General features: G+C 43.4%; 1 protein-coding gene across 1 annotated transcript; it reads right to left on the bottom strand.

Annotated features, from left to right (window-relative positions):
- Nucleotides 1-836: 836 nt before the first annotated feature.
- On the bottom strand, nucleotides 837-26687 carry LOC310912058 (scavenger receptor cysteine-rich domain-containing protein DMBT1-like; the record flags this gene model as incomplete). Its single annotated transcript, XM_083866270.1, is given in 16 exon segments — nucleotides 837-889; nucleotides 892-981; nucleotides 1217-1308; nucleotides 1655-1930; nucleotides 2793-3181; nucleotides 4074-4246; nucleotides 4905-5113; nucleotides 5387-5692; nucleotides 6742-7126; nucleotides 7370-7417; nucleotides 8110-8430; nucleotides 9424-9735; nucleotides 21221-21535; nucleotides 22512-22826; nucleotides 23799-24110; nucleotides 26588-26687. Coding segments are annotated over 16 exon segments (3696 nt in total).
- Between the last annotated feature and the right edge of the window lie 1310 nt (nucleotides 26688-27997).

The raw sequence follows: 27997 nt of genomic DNA, 5'->3' as shown, positions 1-27997 counted from the left end.
TTCCTTATGGGAACTTAGGTACATTCTCTCCCTCCCACCCATTCCAGGTGTAGAAATGTGTGAGAGCAAGAGCAGGAATCATTGCTTGGCAAAATCACTTTGTTAGAAGCCATGTTCTCCAACTTGACAGCATGTCAACCATGAGTCCACACACACAAGTGGGATGTTTGCAAGTACACAAAAAAAAGTATTGCTCAAAAACTCATTTTCTTTGCTGTTTTTTAAAATTACACATTTATGTAACGGGATTATATTCATCCTCCATACAAAATCTTAAAAATGGCCTACATTCACAGAGAAATATGAATTGGGAAGAAACATACTGCCCAAAGTCAGGAATGCTGTATAGCAGTAATTCCTCACATGCAGCCCTTGAGCATATTTGCTTATGGCTCACTATTGAGATATTTTACTGTAAAGAAACATTTTTCTTGTACTACTTCCCAGTGTATCTCAGGGTGCTACACAGGTGATTCATCTGCATATCAGCAAGGGCCACATGAGTCAGTTCTTGTTTCTCAAGTCACCTATTTTAGTCTTCTCATCCAGACACTCAATGAGGAGTTCAGCAGAAAAGCTTTGAAATATCCAGCACTGAAGATGCTTATTTGGATGCTGGGATGAAAGAATCAGTCCTTCTTTACACCTTAGGTGTATTTGGATTGGATTTTAAAATCAGATTGCTTTATAAATTCAGCTCAGGCATAATCTTCATTCTTCAGACACGGTCTGGATGGTGGAATAGTCAAGTAAGAGCTGCCCTTCACATTGATTGTAAACAATTAAGCAGGTGGCTGCTGAAAGTATCCTTGCACCTCCATGCCTGGAGCTGCCTCTCACAGTTTCTGGTATGGGATGCCCTCCTGAAGTTCCTTCTTCCAAAGAAGTCTCCCACTGTGAGAGCAGCATTTGCCAGCACCATGGTGGTCACAGCCAGAGGAACATGGGATCTGTCAGCAGGCACTGGGCTCAGAGTCTTGCCTGGATGTCAGAGGCCAGCTCTGTACAAAAAAAAAAAATGTCAGAGAGAAACTTTTTTTTCTATGAGCTAGTTAATTGCAAAGATAATTCAGCAAAGAGAATTTGAGTTTAAAAGCTCTAATCTGGATCTGATCAGAAAACTGCACAGTATTTCCCAAATGATTCTGTGGCCATGCAAAACAAGTAAAGATTGTGGCAAGAAATTAAAGAGAAACTGGGAGTCTGTAATGATTACACTTGAAGACCTCAAGATGTTGCTTTCTGGTAGTGGAAACAGCACCTACAGGACACTGAGAAACAGCATTTCCAAGAGGACCTAGAGATTGACTATGAATAAATAACAGACATATAAATCAGGCACAGACAGCTTTGGAAAATTAATATCAATCTGGCAGGGAGATTAGTTACATCTCATCCCTCTTCCCATAGAACTGAATCAATTGACTTTTGATATGTGAAGAATGGATCTAAACTACGATAGGAAGGAAAGAGCTTGTAAATTTAATAGAACTACTTTATAGACATAAAAAAAATTAATAATCCTCCCATAAGAATTATAGCAGAATTGTAAATAAACCAGCAAAGGCACATTTCAGAGCTAGATTTCACGTCTGAACTGAAATGCAAACACACAGTAACACACACAGCCTTACGTTATTGAAAGTATTTGAACTCATTGGTGTTCCTGTTCTCAGCCTGAGCTTCCCGAAGCTGCACGGGTCCAACAACAACATCCACTTGTTTATGGGAAGAGTCTGCATTCCTCTTGAACCTCTTCATGCAGCCCTGGTAGCAGCGGGAGGGGTAATCGTTGAGCCTGCAGACGGCCAGCTGACACCGCAGGAACACTGATGGGAACCGGCCCACGAAGGAGAAGGCATTAAACCCAAACCGAGCAACCTCGGGGCTTGGAGGGGGGAAAAGGGTGTAGGTATCATCACTGGCACACCTGGAGAGATGCGAAATCAACAGATCAGCTGCTTCACCTGAGCAGAAGCACCTAATTACACCCTCTCTTTGCAATAAGTTTCATGGTTAAATATAAAAGCAGCAAGTAAAAGAGAAATCAGAAGGCTTAAAAAAAGAGAAAAAAATGCTTTTAGGAAGAAGAGAAATTACTGAATGTACACAGCACAGAAATTTCACAGCTTAGCATATTCTGTACAAACATGAATAGCTGAAAAATGGCTAGTGGTTCTGCTAGTTTCTGCATTTCAGGTGAGAGCCTGTTAGGCATTTACAGAGGATTAACTGTTTGAAGAGAGGCCCCTGAAAGTTGTTGCAGAAAGAGAAATTCCCCTTTCTGCTCTGAAAGCATAAAATTAATTTTAATACACTTCTATACTTTTTTTAATAAACATTCTCTTTAACACTTCAATGTTCTTTGGTATAAAATTAGGAAAAGTAGTTTAGGCTTCTAGAATAATAAGAAAAGGTTAAGGAATTTCTCTTCTTTTTGAGTAGACAGATTTGTATTCCAGTTATGATGCTGTAAAACTCAATGTACAGAAACGTAGAGCTGTGGACATCCCTCCCTTTCATACATCTATTTCAGAAACGAAGTCAGACCTCAATTTCCTCACTGCCTTGTTGAGTGAAATCTTCATACTCAACTGCAACTTCTGAATGACATTTGGTTGCCATTCTAAATTTTATTTAGGCTTTGCCAAAAAAGTTGTTCTTAGAAGAACATTTGCCCTGAGAATTACAACCAATGTACACTGGTCCTAAATTGCCTCACTTCACAAATGAAGCTCTTTTAGAACTCCACATAGAAACACTTCTAAAGTAATTTTTTACAAAGTTCTTACCCACGTTTGGTCAATTCATAGACCACTGTTCTAAAATCACTAGAATTAGGCGATGCCACACACGTGTCCACAAACAAAGTCAGATTTTGGTCAGAGCTGTGAAGAGAAGCTTGGAGGAACAAACTCTGATCCATGTCAACATAGTATGGGAAGTCATGTACTGGCCACTGGAAGGATGAAGAGTTGTAGAACATCAGGGTCACGTCGTATCTGCCATACTGGGTTTCATTGACATCGGTGACATCATCAGCAATGTACATGACCTGAGCCCAGGTGTTCTGCAACATTTTGCAGCTGATGTGCAAGTGAAGGTCCTTCTTCCTCTTGATGATTATACCAGGAGCAGGCACTTTTATCACATTGGTGTAGGTGATCGTTTCATTGTCGCCCTGTTTGGCACATTAAATGAGGGTTAAATTACCACACGTGGTCATGTTCACTGTAAATATTGTGAGTATTACCTCTATGTGCCAGGTCCTAGCACTCAGAAAAGATGTGTCACACTGAAAAAATCCCAAGTATCCAGGATGAGATTGCTCACTTAACTCTCCCTGATACAATTCTGCATAAGGCCAGCCTGTTATGAACCTCACAAAGGTGTATCAAGCTCTGAGGGTTAACTAGCAACCTCCCAGAAACGCCTTAATAATAATTAGCAAGATGGCTTGATCAGAGGTGTTTTGAAAAAGAAAAAAATGTTTTAATTAAAGAGAAAATAATAAACAAAAGAACAAAAACCATGCATGGTACAGGGAATCCCCTTGCACATGCTAAGACACTCGGAAAAAACACTGAGAGACTTTTTGGTCATTCTTAAGTACACAAGGATCAAGGAGGGCTTTTTTGGCAAGCTGCCCAATAGAAACAGTTTCAGGTTCTGAGGTACATTTCAAAGATCCAACAGGTGCCTTTGTGCTGGCACTGGGCCAATTACAACTAGAGAAGCACAGAAGTTTCTGGTTCTTCTCCCATAAAGTCCTGGGGTTGTGATACTCTTTTCCTAATATGGAAACATTTACTTGGTTGTGGGGGTGCATCAAAGCACCTCCCCTCTATTTTTGTTCTCTAGAATATCCTTCTGAAATAGGTACAGGGAAGGATATAGGTACCCTGGGAAGGATAAGTAAATGTATTTCACCAACTTCAGACTCCAAAAAGACATGCTCCTTTTCTGTGTTTTGCATGTCTGTGGCCTACAACACCCTTTGCAATCCATGACAATTTTCCAAATGTCTATTAAATTCCCATGCCCAGAGCTCTCCCAGGTGTCTTGACACCAACCTGTCTGTGTGTACCACACTTGCTGTATGAAATGTTGAATATAACTTGAGTTGATGTAATTTTTGGTCTACATGTAGGGTCTGCCAGGCTGATGCTCTCCACTGAATAGCCCTGGGACTGGAGATAGTGCCTGTCTACCACTGCATGCATGTAGGTGGACAAGCACAGAAGGGCTAGGGGAAGAAAATATTAATTATTACTGATTTCAGGTACTTGGTAATGTTTCCATATTGCAAGTCCAACGAATGCAATAACTACCCCTATTTAGAGAAGAGAATTCATAAGCCAAACTACTTATTTTTACACTTGAGACTTAGCTATGACTAAGCAATAGGGCAGTACTGGAACAGGTCACCCACAGTAGTAGCTTTAAATATTTCATCCTTTGAATATTTCCAGACATACAGCTAGACCAGTTCTTAATGGGCTTGACCTGGTGTTGGCAGTAGCTCTGCTTTGAATAGTTGGCCTAGGAAACCTCCAAAAGTCCCTTCTGACCAACATTTCTATGACTCTGTGAAAATTTGTCCAGAAAGGTACAAAAATATATGTGAATTATGATGTGATACAAAGAAATACGAGTATAGAAAATAACATAGAAAAGTTCCAAAGGCAAATAAATGGAATATTTTTAAAGAAGAAAAAGTAGTTATTTTCTGAAAGTGACCAGTCATTAATCAGTCACAAAATTCAAGTAGGAATATCATCTATTACTGATTACTTCAACAACATTAACAAATACTTATTTAGTAAAAAACCCAGTGTATAAAAGCTTCTGAGCAAAGAAGATATTACCAAGAGAACAGAATTACAAATAGAATGGAAATTTACTGGTGTTCTGGTCTGCTGAAAAGGAGTGATACTGAGCCCGAAAACTTCCACTGGAATATCTGGAATCACTGTAAAACCTGACAGACATGAAGTTTGAAGATGAAGTGTACGTGGGAGGAGAACCAGAACAAATTCTTCCAAGCAGAGGAGAAGATTTGGGTGGCCCATCATAGATCTCAATATAGTCATTCTGGCATCCACCTTGCAATCTGAGGAAGAAATGAAAATATATTAAAAAATGCATTTGGTAAACTTTGGGGTTTAAATGCTGAACAAGCTATATAATAGGATTCTGCACTCACACGTTTCCCGTGCATTTTTATCATTCACTTATAGGATGGGAAATGTGCCCAGGAACTGTGGATGCAGTTGAGATTTGGAATTTTCTTGTTGCCCAAGCAGAAAGTAGGCAATAATTAATGTTGTCAAATTAGCAGTAAAATAAAAGTAAATTAATAAATTACAGTAAATTAATTACTTACTGAATGTTATCGAAAGTGAGCGAAATGCGGAAATTGTTTGTTACATGTATTTGCCACAAACAATCTGCTTTATCTGGAGAATTCAAAGAAGGACTCTGAAAAGTTCCAGAGGACTTAAAAAGTATATCACCACAAATAATTTTTTGACCTGAAAAAGAAAAGGGAAAAACAAAAAAAAAAAGGATAGAAGTGATTAATTGAGAATTACTTCTGATCAAATAAAAATATGTTCTATTTACAGAAATAGTGGACAAAACAAGGTTAAATCTCAAAAGAAACATAGTAATTGTGCTTCTTTGAGTTAAGCTACAAGAGTGAGGGACTCCTCAGAGAATTATGACCTGTGCTTGCAATTATTAACTTTGTGGGCTTCAGGCACTTACGTATGAAATAAATTAAAAGGTGCTGGTCTAAATACCATAAAATTGGAGAATGAGCTAAAGAAAATTTCCCATGTAATCAGCATGCTCTTAAATCCATCCCCAGCAATAGAATCACACAAACACAAAAGATCAGCATGAAGCATATAAAGAGTTAAAACAAATAAGGATTTTTCCCAATGTATTATATGAAGCAAATGACACAGATTGCACTTGCAAAACAATAATTATTGAACTACCAGAGTATTGGATTGGAGAAATGGGAAAAAACATATAAACAGATATACCTGGAGGATTTGTAACAGGGGCTGTGCTTGTGTCTGTATCTGACAAAGAAAAGGAAGCTGGTGAGGCGTTGGAAGACATGGGAGCATGGCAAGGTTTTCTACAACCCATGGAGATGTTGGTGGCATCCTGTCACTTGGCCAGTGGAGACCCTGGGAGACTAAGCAGAATGCTCACACATGGTGGGATCAACCAGAAACACAAGCCTGCACTCACTGGAAATTTATATCTAAAGTCAAGTCAATGAAGACCACAAGAAGAAACCAAAACCTTCCCAGGGCCTTGGCAATGCCCTATGAATTTCAGGGTCCCTTATCTGTCTGTTTCGTCTGAACTCTGCTGTACTATTCACAGGCTCTGCTCTGCCTTCAACAAGAAAAAAACCCAAATTCTGAGGCACTAATTGTTTCTGCAATAGGCATTCACCAGAAAACCCAGGAGAAATTCAGACTCACCTAAAGTAGTATAGATGGTGGAGCTGGGTGTATCTGTGCCTGTGGCAGCTGTAGGGGAGGAAAGGAAAGAGGCAGGTGAGGGGTGCTGGATGAAGGACCATGACTGGCTTTCTGCCAGTGCTGGGCATGTGGCTGCCATTGTGGCACATGGGCAAGGGAGAGCCTGGAGCTGTCAGCAGAATGGGCTCTCATGCTGGGACCAACCAAAAACATGATCCTGCCCTCATGTCCCAACAACACTGAATTCCAGCCAAGAGGGAACACTTTCTGAGATTGTTCCAGCAGGCAGGCAGTCAAACCAGTGGTACCTGAGCACACAACACCAGCATCTTCATAGTGGCCACAGTTGTGGTTGCCCCAGCCATTGTGGCCACACTGCAAGAGCGACGATTCCCATCCTCCACAGCTGACATCATCCAGGTAGATGTTGCCACTGCCTTGTCCAAAGTAGGCATTTGATGTTGCAGAAACTGCAGAGCCACATCCCAGCTGCCTGCACACCACCTGGGCATCATTCAGGTCCCAGCCGTCGTCACAGACGGTGCCCCGGCCCCCAGAGTGTGAAATCTCAACGCGACCCTCGCAGCGGTTCTGGCCGTTCACCAGGGTGATGGTGGCATCTGGGAAAGAAGGAGATACAGAAAACTTGGCAGGAGCCTGTGGCACAAAGGCACCTTCTCTTGCCAGGGCCTTGGCATCAGTCTAGAAATCTCAGGCCTCCACCACTCCCCGCCTTGGCTGTCTTACACTGCTTTTCCTGCCTTCTTCTCTCCCAGGGAGAAAACCTGAACTACAAACTCCGAGACACTAATTGTTTCTGCAATAAGCAGTGGCCAGAAAACCCGGGAGAAATTCAGACCCACCTGAAGGAGCAGAGGTCATGAAGCGCAGCGTATCAGGGGTTGTGTCATCTATAGGAGAGAAAGATATAGAAGCATATGAAGCCTGGGTAGATGAAGTTGCATGATCAGATTACTCCCTGTAAAATGGTATATGGAGAGCCTGAGAGTCTCAGCATGGTGGTATTGCCTTGTGGGATCCACCAGAAACATAACCCCACACTCATCTCCAACACACACCAAATTCCAAAACAACAAAACCTATATTCAGGTCCCTTCCATTGTCAGGGCCTTGGCAATGCCCCATGAATTTCAGGGTCCCTTGTTTGTCTGTTTCATCTGCATTCTGCTGTCCTGTTTCCAGGCTCTGCTCTGCCTTGGAGAAGACTAAATCCCAAATTCTGAGGCACTAATTGTTTCTGCAATAGGCATTCACCAGAAAACCCAGGAGAAATTCAGACTCACCTAAAGTAGTATAGATGGTGGAGCTGGGTGTATCTGTGCCTGTGGCAGCTGTAGGGGAGGAAAGGAAAGAGGCAGGTGAGGGGTGCTGGATGAAGGACCATGACTGGCTTTCTGCCAGTGCTGAGCATGTGGCTGCCATTGTGGCACATGGGCAAGGGAGAGCCTCGGGCTGTCGGCAGAATGGGCTCTCAAGCTGGGACCAACCAAAAACATGATCCTGCCCTCATGTCCCAACAACACCAAATTCCAGCCAAGAGGGAATACTTTCTGAGATTGTTCCAGCAGGCAGGCAGTCAAACCAGTGGTACCTGAGCACACAACACCAGCATCCTCATGGTGGCCACAGTTGTGGTTGCCCCAGCCATTGTTGCCACACTGCAAGAGCGACGACTCCCAGCCTCCACAGTTCACATTATCCAGGTAGATGTTGCCACTGCCTTGTCCAAAGTAGGCATTTGATGTTGCAGAAACTGCAGAGCCACATCCCAGCTGCCTGCACACCACCTGGGCATCATTCAGGTCCCAGCCGTCGTCACAGACGGTGCCCCGGCCCCCAGAGTGTGAAATCTCAACGCGGCCCTCGCAGCGGTTCTGGCCGTTCACCAGGGTGATGGTGGCATCTGGGAAAGAAGGAGATACAGAAAACTTGGCAGGAGCCTGTGGCACAAAGGCACCTTCTCTTGCCAGGGCCTTGGCATCAGTCTAGAAATCTCAGGCCTCCACCACTCCCCGCCTTGGCTGTCTTACACTGCTTTTCCTGCCTTCTTCTCTCCCAGGGAGAAAACCTGAACTACAAACTCCGAGACACTAATTGTTTCTGCAATAAGCAGTGGCCAGCAAACCCGGGAGAAATTCAGACCCACCTGAAGGAGCAGAGGTCATGAAGCGCAGTGTATCAGGGGTTGTGTCATCTATAGGAGAGAAAGATACAGAAGCATATGAAGCCTGGGTAGATGAAGTTGCATGATCAGATTACTCCCTGTAAAATGGTATATGGAGAGCCTGAGAGTCTCAGCATGGTGGTATTGCCTTGTGGGATCCACCAGAAACATAACCCCACACTCATCTCCAACATACGCCAAATTCCAAAACAAACAAAGACTACAGAGAGGTCCCTTCCATTGTCAGGGCCTTGGCAATGCCCCATGAATTTCAGGGTCCCTTGTTTGTCTGTTTCATCTGTATTCTGCTGTCCTGTTTCCAGGCTCTGCTCTGCCTTGGAGAAGACTAAATCCCAAACTCCGAGGCACTAATTGTTTCTGGAAAAAGTATTTACCAGAAAACTCAGGAGAAATTCAGACTCACCTAAAGTAGTATAGATGGTGGAGCTGGGCATATCTGTGCCTGTGGCAGCTGTAGGGGAGGAAAGGAAAGAGGCAGGTGAGGGGTGTTGGATGAAGGACCATGACTGGCTTTCTGCCAGTGCTGGGCATGTGGCTGCCATTGTGGCACATGGGCAAGGGAGAGCCTGGGGCTGTCGGCAGAATGGGCTCTCAAGCTGGGACCAACCAAAAACATGATCCTGCCCTCATGTCCCAACAACACCGAATTCCAGCCAAGAGGGAACACTTTCTGAGATTGTTCCAGCAGGCAGACAGTCAAATCAGTGGTACCTGAGCACACAACACCAGCATCTTCACTATGGCCACAGTTGTGGCTGCCCCAGCCATTGTTGCCGCACTGGAAGAGGGATGACTCCGACCCTGTACAGCTGACATCATCCAGGTAGATGTTGCCACTGCCTTGTCCAAAGTAGGCATTTGTTGTTGCAGAAATTGCAGAGCCACATCCCAGCTGCCTGCACACCACCTGGGCATCATTCAGGTCCCAGCCGTCGTCACAGACGGTGCCCCGGCCCCCAGAGTGTGAAATCTCAACGCGACCCTCGCAGCGGTTCTGGCCGTTCACCAGGCTGATGGTGGCATCTGGGAAAGAAGGAGGTAAGGAAAACTTGGCAGGAGCCTGTGGCACAAAGGCACCTTCTCTTGCCAGGGCCTTGGCATTGCTCTACAAGTCTCAGGCCTCCACCACTCCTGGCTTTGCCTGTCTGACACTGCTTTTCCATAGTTTTCCTCTTCTCAGGGAGGAAATTAAACACAGACCTCTGCCTCACTAACTATTCTGTGAAAAGGAATTGCCAAAAAATTGTGGAGAAATTCAGGCTCACCCGAAGGAATGGACAACCTTAACCCTGGATGATGGTTAGTTGTTTCACCTGTTGGGAAGAAAGAAATAACAAGTGATCTCCTGGTGGATGGAGGAGCATGGCAAGATTACTCCCAAGACACGGGATATTGGTGCCCCCCAGTATCATGGGAGATGGAGAGCTTGGGAGGGTCAGCATGGTGGTCTTTCATTGTGGGATCAACCAAAAACATAACCCCACACTCATTCCCAAAGCACACCAAATTCCAGCCAACACAAACCACAAGCCTGTGCCTTCCCTTGCCAGGGCCTTGGCAATGCTCTATGAATTTCAAGGTATCCGAACTCCCAGGCTCAGCTGCATTCTTGCTGTGCTTTTCCCAGGCTCTGCTCTGCCTTGTGGAAGACTAAACCCCAAACTGGGAGGCACTAATGATTTCTGCAAAAAGCAGCAGCAAGAAAACCCAGGAGAAATTCAGCCTCACTTGGAGGAGCAGAGAATGTTAATCTGGGTGTTGTTGTGGCATATGCAGGGGAAGAGGAGAAAGAAGCAAGTGGAGCTCTGGTGGACAAAGAGGGATGGCCAGGTTTCTCCCAGCACTGGGCATATTGGTGCCACCCTGTCCTGGGGATCTCAGCAGGATGGTTCATTTAACCCTGCACTCATTCCCAAAACACACCTATTCCAGCCAACAAGGACTACAAGCAGGCACCTTCCCTGGTGGGAGACTTGGCGTCGCTCTACAAGTTTCAGACTCGCAGGACTGCCAGTCCTGGCTTCATTGTGATGTACTTCTCCTGGGCTCTGCTGCCCCATGGAGAAAACCAAACCCCAAACTCTGCAGAAATGATTGGCTCCTCAAAAGCACTGGCCAGAAGTTGTGGACAGATTCAGACCCACCTGGAGGAGCAGATGATATTAGCCTGGGTGTATCAGGGCTGGTGGCATCTGTAGAGAAGGAAGAGAAAGAAGCAGGTGAGTCCCTGGTGGGTAAAGGAGCATGATGAGGTTTCTCCCAGCTGGGGATGCTGGTGTCACATGGGAGACGGAGAGCAATGTCTCAAGCTCAAGGGTGTTCTTCCATGGAAGGAGCAAGAAAACCAATAATTTTTGGACACATCTTCAAAGCACCTTTTTTGGTTTTTTTCTATCAAGTGAGTCCTAATTGTTTGGTTGCCCCGAGATGATGTGATTTTCCATTCACTGGCAACTTTCAAGGTCATACGTGTCTCTGAGCATCTTCTGTCTTAAACTCTGTTTTAAATTTCTTTAAGAAGTCTCTGCTTCTTTTTGGAGGTTTAAGCCAGGAGTTTATTAAAGTTGCCTTGTAACTCAAGTCAGTCTATGATTTTGTGATTCCATGAGTCTATTACTTTAGGATTCTTGTTGTACATGGCTGCATTCAGTGGCTGAATTTACAATACATGTGATCAAGAAATTCAGATGAGGTATGTTTTTTCTAGGGAGCTGCATCTTCTGGTGTGCAGGGCAAAGTTCTGGTCTCAGAGAAATAAGAGATAATTAGTAATGCCATATTCCACAAAGGCTTGGTGGCCTCACAAAATTATCTTTTCAATTCAATTTCAAAAAGATGTAAAGAGACACAACTGACGGCATATCTGCCAATTAGCAAATCTATTTTTCATACATGCATATTTGGACTAATGTTTGCTTAGATTAAATAAAATTTGGATTTTTTACTAATATTTGCATTTTTAAGGGCAATTCTTGATGTGCAATTGCTAGGAATGGACAGAATTTCCTGCAGTGTCAATAAACCAAGCACTAAAATCCTAATGTTAGCCTAATAAAATGAAATACTCAAAGTTTACAGAGAGGGGACTGGTCAAGACTAACACAGAATATTTGTAGACCTCCCTTTTATCTATGCTTCTGATTTGAATTATCACAGTACTTTTGGTTGCTTATACTCTGTGGTTTTCATACAAAATTAAATTAGTCACAAAAAAAATAGTTTTAGTTTCTCTGTTTTCTGTTCTTATAATTCAAGCATTTTGAACCATCTTTTTGAAAGCAGTGGGCAAAATTAGCAATGCACATTCTATCACCAATATACCCTGGCATATAATAGCATGGCATATAATGTTTTCTTATTTATAGCTGAAAAAACAGTGAACAAGGAGGTATCTGAGTCAGATGAAATTCCTTGCAGGAGCATAAGACTTCAGATATCTTCTGTGACAGAGGAATGAGAGTCATACTGATAGTGTTTAGAAAGTCTTTAGCAATACTAAATATTGGTTTCTGAGGAAACCCAGCACAGTTTTGTACTTGCACCTTGCAGGCTGTTACAGTCTCCAAGGTTTTATTCCACATGCCAGGAGGTCCCAAGTTAGTAAAATGCACACACCTGGGACTTCCTGACACCGACAACAGCAACTGTGTCTTTCTATTGCGTTCCCAGTAAATTATATAATGCTCAATAAGTGTTGGGTGGTTCCGTGTGCATTTGCATTAATTTGAAGTATTATAACACAAAAATATATAACAGCCAAAGCAACTATAATCCCTCCTATTTCCATAATGAAACCCACAGATTTATAGGAACAAAGTCTCTCAGTCTTTAATGTCAGAATTCCTTTTAAATTTGGTTCAAACTTAGCTACAAGACACTAGTGCAAAACAGTGAGAATTTCATCACACTAAATTCACTGCAACAAAAATAATACTTAATTGTGATATGGATTGGTTCATATTTTTAATAAGACAAGCTGATGTTATCTAATTTCAATCTGTCTTCCAATCTTTGCAAAGAGTTGATTAAACTGGCCTGTGAGTGCCATGTATAGACCCAGCACAGCAAAGTAAGACACCCTCATTCCTACCTTTTTGTGAAGAATCTATTTGGTGTGGGTTAGGTGAGGCAGCATCCACGAGTGCTGCAGTTAAGAGGAAGAAGCACAGCAAGTCCCTGGTGGCACCCATCCTGTCAGGAGATCCCAGCAAAACCGAGCGTTAGAATTTATACTCTGCACTGGTAAAGCCCTGGGGCTCCCAAGGTCAGCCTGGCCCATGCTGTATCTGATTTATTATGCAATACTTTTTATGATTATCTGATAACTACAGAAGGATTACATAGGAGTGGTAAAGTTTCCATTTCCTGGATAATTTGTGTTACTAGGAAGAAAAGTAACTCTATGCCAGCCAAGACCATGATATGCCCATATTTTAAATTACCCTAACTGCCCATGCAGGCCCAGAGTTACCTTTGGAACCACACCAGTGAATACACGTGTTTCTTTGCCTCAACTATCCTAATTTTATTCATTTATTGCTAATAGGTAGTTGCTTGATTATGCAGACTGAAATGTATTGCAGGATGAGGCAGCAAATTCAAAGCAGGTTTTCTGATAAATTCTTCAGCAGAGAATCCTATATGTATCATAAAGGTTGATGTTTTAGTTCTGCATTTGAAACCATAGGCTTTTTCTGTGCTGTTTCTACACACACACACACACACACACAAAAGAAAAAATCCTAAATGGGATTAAGTCAGGAATCAAAAGTCAATTCATGCCAGTGTTTTTGTAACATACCCTAAGTGGAGACCTCACCTATGGGCCTCTGTTCAGCTTGCTCTGCTTTACCAGTGTCTTCCCTCAGTCTACAGCTCTGGTCCTCAGATGCATCTGCCAGCAGGACTCCCTTCAATGCCTTGAAGCACACAGTTTATAAAAAGAAAAGAAGGATGAATTAAAATCAAAAGTCCTGTGGAGCTGGTTTCCTTGATTGGTCTGTGTGAAGTCCTAATGGAGATGTAGGTGACCTGGGGGCACAACAGCCCACACTCCTGTCTGCTGGGGTCATTATATTGCATTTCTACTGTTTCTGCTCATCTGATGAGCAAAAATAGATGTCAGCTAGAAATAAGCCTAATTGGTCGAATTATTCTTTTCATGATACCCTGTCCAGGCTGTATGTCCCTGTTCATTTTGGCCAGGAGACCAGCTACAACCAAACTGCAATAGTTGGACATAATATTCCTGCAGGTGTGTTCCAACCTTCCTTCTGTAGAAAAGCACAGCTTGGGTCTAGAACAAGGGGAATAAAGCGTGCTCTTCCTGCAAAGGTTCTCAGTGCCTGAAAAGAGGAAAGAAAGACAAAAGGCCAGAGTCCAGAAACAGAATCAGAAGCTGTTAAAGACATTTCTGAGAAGAGCAAACAGACTGGAGGACAATGGTAAATACAACCAATTGTACTCACATGTTAATGAAGAAATGGGAGTCTGAACATTGCTATTCACAGCTCTACTGCTCCTGACTGCTCCTGACTGAGAGCAAAAACAGTACCATGTGCTCAGTGGAGTGATCACACACTGTCATTGGGAGGGGGTCATGAGGTTAATCCTAGTTCAAGATTCTTGAAAAATAAGCCAGACTCATCTCAGTGGTGCTTGTTGGCAGGTTGAGGAGTAATGGTCATGAACTGAAGTACAATAAACTCAATATAAGGAAAGCGAATTTCTCTGTGAGACTGGACAAGCAGAGGAATAGGTTGCCCAGCAGTTTTAAAGATTCCTCAATTGTTCAAGGTATTCACAACCAACTGGACACAGTCCTGAGCAGGTTGTTTTCTTTGACCCTGCTCTGAGCAAGGAGATGGACTTGAGGATCTCCAGATCATCCAGCCATAGCTGCTTTGAGACACTGTGAAGGGAAAATTCATGGATGATATCAAGAAATTTCAAGAATAGAGGAGGAGTAAATGCACAGTGGTTAAATGTATCCACAATAATTAAATCTGCTAGCAAGGTCCATGGACACAGGAATTCCTATATCTGTCCCCATTCATTTTGTGTTGTAGCAGCTGGGCCATATCCTCCCAGGGGAGCACTCAGCACCCAGACTTTAGTCTCCTTTGCTTTGTCCCCACAAAAGGAAAAATGTTCAGTTTTGAGTCTAAGAAAGGCAAAAATAAATATCAGAGATCTTATGAAAAGCCATATGCAGGTGAAGTCAATCTGTACATCACCCTTGCCTGTGTCTGACTTTGGGTGGTGTCCTGGGTCTCATGTCCTCAAAACCCCATGTATGAACAGACCTGCACTTCCCTTGTGACATGACACATGTGCATTTTTGTCACATAATGAATGAATGTCCCCAACAGTCAGAACTGCCTGTATTTGAAGGGTTTCTGGCAGAGAGTGTGACAATAACCTTGGTGGATGCTTCTTATTGGGCCATATCTGCTCTTGCCTTAAGTGACCCTGCATGGGTCTTTCCCACTGGAAAGGAATTCTTTCCTACTGCTTTGTAGCTGATCTTCAAATCTGGCTTTTGACCTCCAGCTCATTTTTCTACTCCTCTATTCAAATCACCCTTAGTTCTTCAAAGTATTTTTAGCTTTAGTGTTCATTTTATACAAAAATGCATTTAATGCAAAAATGCCTAAGTGCAGGAAAAGCTGCTGGTTCTCAAAAGAGAGAATCCATCAGAGCAGGTGTGCTGCTGCTGGGTGCTATATGGTGTACATCTGAACCTAAGGGAAGTATAGAGGAAAGTAATATGCATTTCCATTGGTGTGAAAGACCTTTAAAAGCAAGAAACAGAAAAGAAATCAGTCATTTAGCCATTTCGCAGTAATCACTTCCCAGCACCAATTCATTTATAACATCTTGCTCAACTTTTATGATACTTTAAAGCTGATACAAACTGATAAACACCAAAGGTCTCCTCCAGAAAGTTAATACTGACCTTATATACATCATTTTGTCTAAATGCTTTTACCCATTATGGCTCTTTTCAAGAATATGTTTCTATGTCTGCCATTAGGCAGCCTCATTATCCTTTCCTTTGTTCTCACAACTTGACAAGAATTATGTATTTCTGAATCCTTTTAATGACCCGTGAGCTTTGAAAATGTATTTGAAACTAATTCTTTGGCCACAATACTACATCTTTGTCAAGGATTTTTGCTCATCCTCTGTACCTCCCAGAAATGATCAAAATCAAAAAGAAATTATCTTAAAGCAAATTTTTTTCTGGTGAAACACAGAAATGCAAAGAAAAGACTGAATTAAACAACTTTAAAAATAATAAAGTGTATTTACTTGGAATATTAGTGGATTAAAAGAAAAATTGTTACAAAAATTCTGTATATATAATGTTTAAGGACATTCAAAAGCTAATATAGTAAGAAGTTCTTTTTGTGATATGACTGTGGTACCATGTCCCACAGTGCTTTTGTTTCAAGTCTATTTATATTTAGAGAAACACCTGTGGTCCTAAGGGAAAGAAAAACCACGTTAAATTTACGTATTGTTGTTCATCCTAAAGAAGCCAACTGCACTAGAGGTCTTGATTCCTAAACATGTAATTTTACATTTCTAGCTGAGAATGGTTTTGATAATTTCCCCACTCAGCCCAGCTTGTGCCAATCCTCCTGGAAATTCCCTGGGCAGGTGAGGTGTGTTGGATGAAAGACCATGACTGGCTTTCTGCCAGTGCTGGGCATGTTGCTGTGACCTTGGCACATGGGCAATGGCCAGCCTGGGCGTGTCAGTAGAATGGGCTGTTATGGCAGAACCAAGTAAAAACATGATCCTGCATTCAACCTGATCTAAATGAATTAGCCAGATTATTAATCAAAAAGCAAATTTTATTTCGCTACAAAAAGTGATTTCGGAAAGCCACAATAAAAGGGGCAATGCCGATCCTGGGGTTGTCGTTGAGTGAACCAAGATTCGGCTTCTGTCGCACCAAACCTTCCCAGTTCACAAATCCAGCCACTGAGGTGCTGGTTTATATACAGTTTATTTCCCCTAAGGCAGAGTTCTTTGTCCATTTTGTCCATTTTGTCCAGTTTGCATATTCATGTATCTTCTTTTCTGAGTTTGGTTTTCTGAATCGGTTTTCCAGGAGGGAGGAGAGCTTGATTTAGTTTACAGGAATTCAGCATTGGGAAACACACCCTTGATGACTTTGATTGTCTTATTGTCTTATCACAGATGCATATCAGGTATCATTCACCAGGGTGTAGTCCAACTCAGCCTTGGTAACGATCCATTTCCGACTACAGCCACTCTTTTTCTGTTGTAAATTTCAATTTCGCATTCTTCTCGGTGCTGCTTGTGCTTCACAATTGCAAATTGGTCTTCTCTGGTAGACTCTTGAGAGTTTCTAGTTTTAGAATCTTAATTTCTAAGCATGAATTATTTTCTATATATATCATATATAACAGCCCTTCCTCTTCTATAGGGACACATTAATTTGTACTTTATTAACGAAGTTTTACTGGCTTCCCCTTTTTAGTGCATGAATGAATATCTTTAACTAACTATTCTAGGTAGCTATTCTATGTTTCTAATCTCTAATAAATTTTCCCTTATACCAATGGTGCTCCCTGTACCTTATAGTGACAATAATCAACAGTGGGAAAAATTCCCTTAGCCTTCTTCCCATCTATCATAATCATCCCATTCTTCCTGTGATATTTCACAGTATTTCTGATAAACAACGTTCTCTTCTTTTACTTTCTCTTAGAATTTAGCCAAAACCTCAGCAGCTTTACTCCTTTCTTTTCCCTTCCCTAGTTTCATTATTTTGGGTATTTTAGGGGCTTGGCCACATTTCTCTATTGCAAGTTCTGGATCTGTAGGCAGGGCTGCTATCTGCATGCCTTGCACTACAGAATGTATTAGCCGAATAAAACATGGTATTAAGCAAAGCAGAAATATAACCCCAGCTATGGAACATAAGATGAAGAATGCCACTTTTTTCTACCAGACTCCTTCCCCAAACAAGTGATCCCACCATGGAGCCTGGAGGATAGAGTTCCATTTCTGAACCGGTACATGTGCTACTTTTTTGAGTTCAGCCGCAAGGCCCTTGATAGTCTCACTATAATCATCAATTTCTATGCAACATTCAGACTCATTGAACTTTCTACATACCCCTCCCTCTTCAGCTAACAGGTAGTCTAATGCTATGTGATTTTGATACACATAAGCCTACATTTGGGAATGTTGTCTGGCCAATAGTTCAAGAGCATCCGAGGTATGATTTGATACTATTTCCACCATGGCCTGGAGTCTTATCAACCTATTCAGCAGATAAATTGGGGTCCTATATCCTCAAGTTCCATCATGGGCCCAAGTAACAGGACCATAATATGCTATTATCCTTTCTGCCAGCCATTCTTCTTTTCCCGATTTCTGACTCTCTCCTGCTATAGGAAGCTTTCTTTAATTCTCTCTTCCTGCTGCTCAAAGTTTTGTACAGGGGAGCTCCTAAAAACTACTCTCAGACCTGGGCAGAGTGGAGAAGAAGGGTTGGATCATCCCTAGAGTACAAGATCCTCTTCACCTGTGGGGTAATTCACTATAAGGTTTCTAACCACATATCTAGTAAATTCCAATCAGGAGCCTTCTACTCCATATTTACATTCCCTGGTTCCTTCCAATAATCTCTTAGACTTTCCTAGGATTGGTGAGGGTTAGCTCCAGAAGTTTTATGCCAACATAGTCTAATTGAATTAATCCATTCACAATTTTCTTTTCTTATCTGAATCCAATACCCCATCAGGGGTTCAGGTTGCCAAATTTCGGTTTTATTGAGTTCACCGCTAAAGTGGATATACAAGGAATGTATCCCACTACCTCAGTGTATTCTCTCCCCTCCCTACTGATACAAATTGTTCCAATTATCCTTTGATCCAAAATCCATCCCTCAGGTCTTTGCATTGTTTTGGAAATTTGATCATTATCCCATTTTAGTAGTTGTTCTGGAGTTAAACTCTCACTTTTCCATGGCCATTTTTCAGCTGACTTAAGTCCTCTACAAATCCAACAATTAGATAAACCCAGTTCAGTTGCAATCTCCTGCATCAAATCTATGAACAGATTCTGATTAGAAGCAGGTGAACCCCACTCATTATATTGTTTTTTCTAGTTGTTCATAGTGTTCACTTAAAGTCTTTAACCTCCCTTGTTCTACCCTCTTTTTCCTTGATTCTGAAAGTTATAACAAACTGGCCTGAAGGTGAGACTTTTGGATTATCCTCTGAAGAAGAAGAAAAGCAAGTTACACGTGCCGAGGAAGCCCCACCATATAATGAGCTGCCGGAGACTGAAAGACGATATGCTCTATTTGCTGATGGCTCCTGCCGAATTGTAGGCGCTAACCGGAAATGGAAAGCTGCAGTTTGGAGCCCCACACGACAAGTTGCACAGGCTACCAAGGGACAAGGTGGATCAAGTCAGGTTGCAGAGCTTAAAGCTGTCCAGCTGGCTTTGGATATTGCTGAACAAGAGAAGTGGCTGAGGCTCTATCTCTATACTGACTCGTGGATGGTAGCTAATGCTCTACAGAAGGAAGGTTGGAATACACCTGCAGGAATATTGAATTATATCCAACTATTGCAGTTTGGTTGTAGCTGATCTTATGGCAAAATGAACAGAGATATACAGCCTGGACAGAGTGTGATGAAAAGAATATTGACCAACAACTGGCCTATTTCTAGTTGGCTTCTATTCCTCTTCATCAGGTGAGCACAAACAGCAGAAATGCAATTTAATCGCTGGAAAAAGGCCAACTGGCAGCGCAGAGGAAAACCCATCTGGGCCGCTGACATTTGGCAGGACGTTGCTGCCCGAGTAGAGAGACTGACCGTGAAGGTTCGACACGTGGACGCACACGTACCCAAGAGCCGGGCTAATGAGGAGCATCGCAACAACGAGCAGGTGGACAAAGTTGACAAGGTGAAAGTATCACAGGTGGATCTGGACTGGCAGCACAAGGGAGAACTGTTCCTAGCTCATTGGGCCCATGATGCCTCAGGTCATCAGGGAAGAGATGCGACATACCCATGGGCCCGTGACCGAGGGGTGGACCTTACTATGGACAGCATCTCCCAGGTCATCCACAACTGTGAGACCTGCGCTGCAATCAAACAGGCCAAGCGAGTGAAGCCTCTGTGGTATGGTGGACGATGGCTGAAGTACAGGTATGGGGAAGCCTGGCAAATTGACTACATCACCCTTCCCCAAACCCGCCAAGGAAAGCGCTACGTGCTGACCATGGTGGAAGCCACCACTGGATGGCTGGAAACCTACCCTGTGCCTCATGCCACTGCCCGGAACACCATCCTGGGCCTGGAAAAACAAGTCCTGTGGAGACACAGCACCCCTGAGAGAATCGCTTCAGAAAATGGGACCCATTTCAAAAACAGCCTTATAAACACCTGGGCTAGAGAACACGGTATTGAACGAATATATCACATTCCTTATCACGCACCAGCTGCCGGAAAAGTTGAACAGTGCAATGGACTACTAAAGACGACCCTGAAAGCACTTGGCGGGGGGACCTTCAAGAATTGGGAAATAAACTTAACCAGAGCCACCTGGATGGTCAACAGCCAAGGGTCCATCAATCAAGGTAGTCCTGCCCAGTCTGAACCCTTGCACACAGTGGATGGAGACAAAGTCCCTCTGGTACACATGAAAGATATTTTAGGAAAGACTGGTTGGATTAATCCCCAGCTCAGGCAAAGGCAGACCCATCTGTGGGATTGTCTTTGCTTAAGGACCTGGTTACAATTGGTGGGTAATGCAGAAAGATGGAGAAACCCGTTGTGTACCACAGGGAGACCTAATCTAAAGTGTGAACAGTGTGTAAGGTTTCACTCCGTATGTATATCTATCTATGTATATGTATGTCACTGAAATAATGTATTGATTTGGGTATGATGTAGATGGTAAGAGAATAAGGGGTGGATTATGTCCAGGGTTGTAGTGTAGGATGTACACAAAGTATTTATTCTATCCGCATCTTCATGAGTTGTTGAAACCGGGTGGGACAGAATTTTTCCTCACTCTGAGCTACCTTCTGTTAATGGCCCATCAATGCCTTGCCCATGACTCATAGGTAACTCCCTCCAGGAGCTATCTCTGTTTAATGGGCCATCAAGGACCCACTTCACAACTCATCATCCCATTGTGAGATGCTCGGCCCAGGGAGAGGAGCCAAGCATTCCCACCTGGATATAATCTGGGATTTGGGACAGTGCAGACAACCCTTACACACTGGATTACCAGAGGACCAGAGCTACCAGACCTTTCAATGGGATCATGGCCTCAGGAAGACCACCTCACCTGGACTGCTTCCAACACCCTGCTCAGGTTGTCTTTTGACTCTGATAGTAGTCTTTTCTATTATTACATTTATTTTATTTTACTTTTATTCTTCCTATAAAATTGCATTTCTGAGTTGCAGTCTCTCATGAGTTTTGGTTTCAAACAACTTCACCTGAGCACACAACACCAGCATCTTCACTGTGGCCACAGTTGTGGTTGCCCCAGCCACTGTGGCCACATTGCAAGAGGGATGATTCCGACCCAGTACAGCTGACATCATCCAGGTAGATGTTGCCACTGCCTTGTCCAAAGTAGGCATTTGATTTTGCAGAAACTGCAGAGCCACATCCCAGCTGCCTGCACACCACCTGGGCATCATTCAGGTCCCAGCCGTCATCACAGACGGTGCCCCGGCCCCCAGAGTTTGAAATCTCAACGCGACCCTCGCAGCGGTTCCGGCCGTTCACCAGGCTGATGGTGGAGGAACCTTGGGAAGAAGGAGATACAGATAACTTGTCAGGGGACTCTAAAACAAAGGCTCCTTCTCTTGTTGGGGAATGCATTTTAAGCCTACGAATGAAACAACACAGCTTTCGGGATAATTTCCGTATCGGAAGTAATATATAAGTGCATCTATGTTGGAGGTGTCCAGGGCAGATATGGAAAAATATCCACAAAAGCCACAAAATATCCACAAGTGGTGATGCAATTCCTCCCCACTCCACATCCCTTCAAACTCCTCCCTCCCTCAGATGGGAAGACACTTTCTTGATGAAAATGTGTCTGAAAAGCTCTTTTTCTGCCTTGGTAGCCAGGAAGTACCAAGAGAGCATGGGGAGTCTGGAATGACTTCTGCATTTCTGCCTAGGAAAATGCTGTAGCAAAGTTACAATAAGAAGCTACAAAGCTATGAATATATGTGCAAAGGATACAGAGAATATATAAAGGAAAAAAGATAAAAATCAAACAGCATCAGAACCTTGGAATCGCTCTCTGAGTTTCTGGCCTCCACCACAATTCCCAGTCTCAGCTGTGTTAAACTGCTTTTCCTGCCTTCTCCTGTCCCAGGGAGAAAACCAACCCCAAAATTTTGAGGCACTAATTGTTTTTGCAAAATGCAGTGGCCAGAAAACCCAGGAGAAATTCTCGCCCCAGTGTAGGAGCAGAGAAAGTGAAGCTGTGTGTAGTTGTGCCTCTGGCAGCTATAGGGGAGGAAAGGAAAGAGGCAGGTGAGGGGTGTTGGATGAAGGACCATGACTGGCTTTCTGCCAGTGCTGGGCATGTGGCTGCCATTGTGGCACATGGGCAAGGGAGAGCCTGGGGCTGTCGGCAGAATGGGCTCTCATGCTGGGACCAACCAAAAACATGATCCTGCCCTCATGTCCCAACACACCCCAAATTCCTGCCAAGAGGGAACATATTCTGAGAATGTTCCATTAGGCAGGCAGTCAAATCAGTGGTACCTGAGCACACAACACCAGCATCTTCACTGTGGCGGCAATTGTGGTTTCCCCAGCCATTGTTGCCGCACTTCAAGAGTGACGACTCCCAGCCTCCACAGTTCACATCATCCAGGTAGATGTTGCCACTGCCTTGTCCAAAGGAGGCACTTGATGTTGCAGAAACTGCAGAGCCACATCCCAGCTGCCTGCACACCACCTGGGCATCATTCAGGTCCCAGCCGTCGTCACAGACGGTGCCCCGGCCCCCGGAGTATGAAATCTCAACGCGACCCTCGCAGTGGTTCCGGCCATTTGCCAGGGTGATGGTGGATGAATCTTGGGAAAGAAGGAGATACAGAAAACTTGTCAGGAGACTCTAAAACAAAGGCTCCTTCCCTTGTTGGGGTAATGCCTTTTTCAGCCTACGAATGAAACAAGATATCTTTCAGGATAATTTCCATATAGGATAAATTGATCTATGTTGGAGGCGTTCAGGGCAGATATGGAAAAATATCCACAAAAGCCACAAAATAATCCACAAGTGGTGATGCAATTCCTCCCCACTCCACATCCCTTCAAACTCCTCCCTCCCTCAGATGGGATGACACTTTCTTGATGAAAATGTGTCTGAAGAGCTGTTTTTCTGCCTTGGTAGCCAGGAAGTACCAAGAGAGCATGGGGAGTCTGGAATGACTTCTGCATTTCTGCCTAGGAAAATGCTGTAGCAAAGTTACAATAAGAAGCTACAAAGCTACAAATATATGTGCAAAGGATACAGAGAATATATAAAGGAAAAAAGATAAAAATCAAACAGCGTCAGGGCCTTGGAATCGCTCTCTGAGTTTCTGGCCTCCACCACAATTCCCAGTCTCAGCTGTGTTAAACTGCTTTTCCTGCCTTCTCCTGTCCCAGGGAGAAAACCAACCCCAAAATTTTGAGGCACTAATTGTTTTTGCAAAATGCAGTGGCCAGAAAACCCAGGAGAAATTCTCGCCCCAGTGTAGGAGCAGAGAAAGTGAAGCTGTGTGTAGTTGTTCCTATGGCAGCCATAGAGGAAGAAAGGAAAGAGGCAGGTGAGGGGTGTTGGATGAAGGACCATGACTGGCTTTCTGCCAGTGCTGGGCATGTGGCTGCCATTGTGGCACATGGGCAAGGGAGAGCCTGGGGCTGTTGGCAGAATGGGCTCTCAATGCTGGGACCAACCAAAAACATGATCCTGCCCTCATGTCCCAACACACCCCAAATTCCCGCCAAGAGGGAGCACTTTCTGAGATTGTTCCAGCAGGCAGACAGTCAAATCAGTGGTACCTGAGCACACAACACCAGCATCTTCACTGTGGCCACAGTTGTGGCTGCCCCAGCCATTGTTGCCGCACTGGAAGAGGGATGACTCCGACCCTGTACAGTTCACATCATCCAGGTAGATGTTGCCACTGCCTTGTCCAAATGAGGCACTTGTTGTTGCAGAAATTGCAGAGCCACATCCCAGCTGCCTGCACACCACCTGGGCATCATTCAGGTCCCAGCCGTCATCACAGACGGTGCCCCGGCCCCCAGAGTGTGAAATCTCAACGCGACCCTCGCAGCGGTTCCGGCCGTTCACCAGGCTGATGGTGGCATCTGGGAAAGAAGGAGGTAAAGAAAACTTGGCAAGAGCTTGTGGCACAAAGGCACCTTCTCTTGCCAGGGCCTTGGCATTGCTCTACAAATCTCAGGCCTCCACCACTCCTGGCTTTGGCTGTCTTACACTGCTTTTCCATAGTTTTCCTCTTCTCAGGGAGGAAATTAAACACAGACCTCTGCCTCACTATCTATTCAGGAATTTCCAAAGAATTGTGGAGAAATTCAGGCTCACCTGAAGGAATGGACAACCTTAACCCTGGATGATGGTTAGTTGTTTCACCTGTTGGGAAGAAAGAAATAACAAGTGATCTCCTGGTGGATGGAGGAGCATGGCAAGATTACTCCCAAGACACGGGATATTGGTGCCCCCCAGTATCATGGGAGATGGAGAGCTTGGGAGGGTCAGCATGGTGGTCTTTCATTGTGGGATCAACCAAAAACATAACCCCACACTCATTCCCAAAGCACACCAAATTCCAGCCAACACAAACCACAAGCCTGTGCCTTCCCTTGCCAGGGCCTTGGCAATGCTCTATGAATTTCAAGGTATCCGAACTCCCAGGCTCAGCTGCATTCTTGCTGTGCTTTTCCCAGGCTCTGCTCTGCCTTGTGGAAGACCAAACCCCAAACTGGGAGGCACTAATGGTTTCTGCAAAAAGCAGCAGCAAGAAAACCCAGGAGAAATTCAGACTCACTTGGAGGAGCAGAGAATATTAATCTGGGTGTGGTTGTGGCATATGCAGGGGAAGAAGAGAAAGAAGCAAGTGGAGCTCTGGAGGAAAAAGAAGGATGGCCAGGTTTCTCCCAGCACTGGGCATATTGGTGCCACCCTGTCCTGGGAATCTCAGCTGGATGGTTCATTTAACCCTGCACTCATTCCCAAAACACACCTATTCCAGCCAACAAGGACTACAAGCAGGCACCTTCCCTGGTGGGAGACTTGGCGTCGCTCTACAAGTTTCAGACTCGCAGGACTGCCAGTCCTGGCTTCATTGTGATGTACTTCTCCTGGGCTCTGCTGCCCCATGGAGAAAACCAAACCCCAAACTCTGCAGAAATGATTGGCTCCTCAAAAGCACTGGCCAGAAGTTGTGGACAGATTCAGACCCACCTGGAGGAGCAGATGATATTAGCCTGGGTGTATCAGGGCTGGTGGCATCTGTAGAGAAGGAAGAGAAAGAAGCAGGTGAGTCCCTGGTGGGTAAAGGAGCATGATGAGGTTTCTCCCAGCTGGGGATGCTGGTGTCACATGGGAGACGGAGAGCAATGTCTCAAGCTCAAGGGTGTTCTTCCATGGAAGGAGCAAGAAAACCAATAATTTTTGGACACATCTTCAAAGCACCTTTTTGTTTTTTTCTATCAAGTGAGTCCTAATTTTTTGGTTGCCCTGAGATGATGTGATTTTCCCTTCCCTGGCAACTTTCAAGGTCATACGTGGCTCTGAGCATCTTCTGTCTTAAATTCTGTTTTAAATTTCTTTAAGAAGTCTCTGCTTCTTTTTGGAGGTTTAAGCCAGGAGTTTATTAAAGTTGCCTTGTAACTCAAATCAGTCTATGATTTTGTGATTCCATGAGTTTATTAGTTTAAGATTCTTTAATATTAGTTTCTCTGTTTTCTGCTTTTATAATTCAAGCGTTTTGAACCATCTTTTTGAAAGCAGTGGGCAAAATTAGCAATGCACACTCTAACACCAATATACCCTGGCATATAATAGGTGATGTTTTCTTATTTATAGCTTAAAAAAAACAGTGAACAAGAAGGTATCTGAATCAGAAGAAATTCCTTGCAGGAGCATAAGACTTCAGATATCTTCTGTGACAGAGGAATGAGAGTCATACCGTTTTTTGTTAATTTGTTGAAGTTTTTTGTTTTAGCTTTTTAAAAATACCGATAGTGTTTAGAAAGTCTTTAGCAATACTAAATATTGGTTTCTGAGGAAACCCAGCACAGTTTTGTACTTGCACACTTGCAGGCTGTTACAGTCTCCAAGGTTTTATTCCACATGCCAGGAAGTCCCAAGTTAGTAAAATGACTTCCTGGCACCCAACAAGACAGTAACTGTGTCTTTCTATTGCACTCCCAATAAATTATATAAAGCTCAATAAATATTGGGTGGTTCCCTGTGCGTTTGCATTAATTTGAAGTATTGTAATGCAATTAGACATTTCCATACTGAAACCCACAGATTTATAGGAACAAAGTCTCTCAGTCTTTAATGTCAGAATTCTTTTTAAATTTGGTTCAAACTTAGCTACAAGACACTAGTGCAAAACAGTGAGAATTTCATCACACTAAATTCACTGCAACAAAAATAATACTTAATTGTGATGTGGATTGGTTCATATTTTTAATAAGACAAGCTGATGTTATCTAATTTCAATCTGTCTTCCAATCTTTGCAAAGAGTTGATTAAACTGGCCTGTGAGTGCCATGTATAGACCCAGCACAGCAAAGTAAGACACCCTCGTTCCTACCTTTTTGTGAAGAATCTATTTGGTGTGGGTTAGGTGAGGCGGCATCCAGGAGTGCTACAGTTAAGAGGAAGAAGCACAGCAAGTCCCTGGTGGCACCCATCCTGTCAGGAGATCCCAGCAAAACCGAGCGTTAGAATTTATACTCTGCACTGGTAAAGCACTGGGGCTCCCAAGGTCAGCCTGGCCCATGCTGTATCTAATTTATTATTTAGTACTTTTTATGATTATCTGATCTTTACAGAAGGATTACATAGGAGTGGTAAAGTTTCCTTTTCCTAGATAATTTGTGTTACTAGGAAAAAAAGTAACTCTATTCCAGTAACTCTAAGACCATGATATGCCCATATTTTTAATTACCGTAAGTGCACGTGCAGGCCTAGAGTTACCTTTGGAACCTCACCAGTAAATACACGTGTTTCTTTGCCTCAACCATCTCAATTTTATTCATTTATTGCTAATAGGTAGTTGCTTGATTATGCAGACTGAAATGTATTGCAGAATGAGGCAGCAAATTCAAAGCAGGTTTTTTGATAAAGTCTTCAGCAGAGAATCCTATATGTATCATAAGGGTTGATGTTTTAGTTCTGCATTTTAAACCATAGGCTTTTTCTGTGCTGTTTGTACACACACACAAACACACACAAAAGAAAAAATCCTAAATGGGATTAAGTCAGGAATCAAAAGTCAATTCATGCCAGTGTTTTTGTAACATACCCTGAGTGTAGACCTCACCTGTGGGCCTCTGTTGAGCTTGCTCTGTTTACCAGTGTCTTCCCTCAGCCTACAGCTCTGGTCCTCAGATGCATCTGCCAGGAGGATTCCCTTCAATGCCTTGAAGCACACAGAAAAGAAGAGAAGAAAAGAAAAAAGAAAAAAGAAAAGAAGGATGAATTAAAATCAAAAGTCCTGTTGAGCTGGTTTCCTTGATTGGTCTGTGTGAAGTCCTAATGGAGATGTAGGTGACCTGGGGGCACAACAGCCCACACTCCTGTCTGCTGGGGTCATTATATTGCATTTCTACTGTTTCTGCTCATCTGATGAGGAGAAATAGAAGTCAACTAGAAATGCGCCAGTTGTTGGTCTAATATTCTTTTCATGATACCCTGTCCAGGCTGTATGTCCCTGTTCATTTTGGCCAGGAGACCAGCTACAACCAAACTGCAATAGTTGGACATAATATTCCTGCAGGTGTGTTCCAACCTTCCTTCTGTAGAAAAGCACAGCTTGGGTCTAGAACAAGGGGAATAAAGCGTGCTCTTCCTGCAAAGGTTCTCAGTGCCCAAAAAGAGGAAAGAAAGACAAAAGGCCAGAGTCCAGAAACAGAATCAGAAGCTGTTAAGGGCATTTCTGAGAAGAGCAAACAGACTGGAGGACAATGGTAAATACAACCAATTGTACTCACATGTTAAT

This window comes from Zosterops lateralis, assembly GCF_965231275.1.
Source record: "Zosterops lateralis genome assembly, chromosome: 8".
Lineage (NCBI taxonomy): Eukaryota > Metazoa > Chordata > Aves > Passeriformes > Zosteropidae > Zosterops > Zosterops lateralis.
Note: the sequence above shows the minus strand (reverse complement) of the source record. Positions and strands in the feature narration are given on the sequence as shown.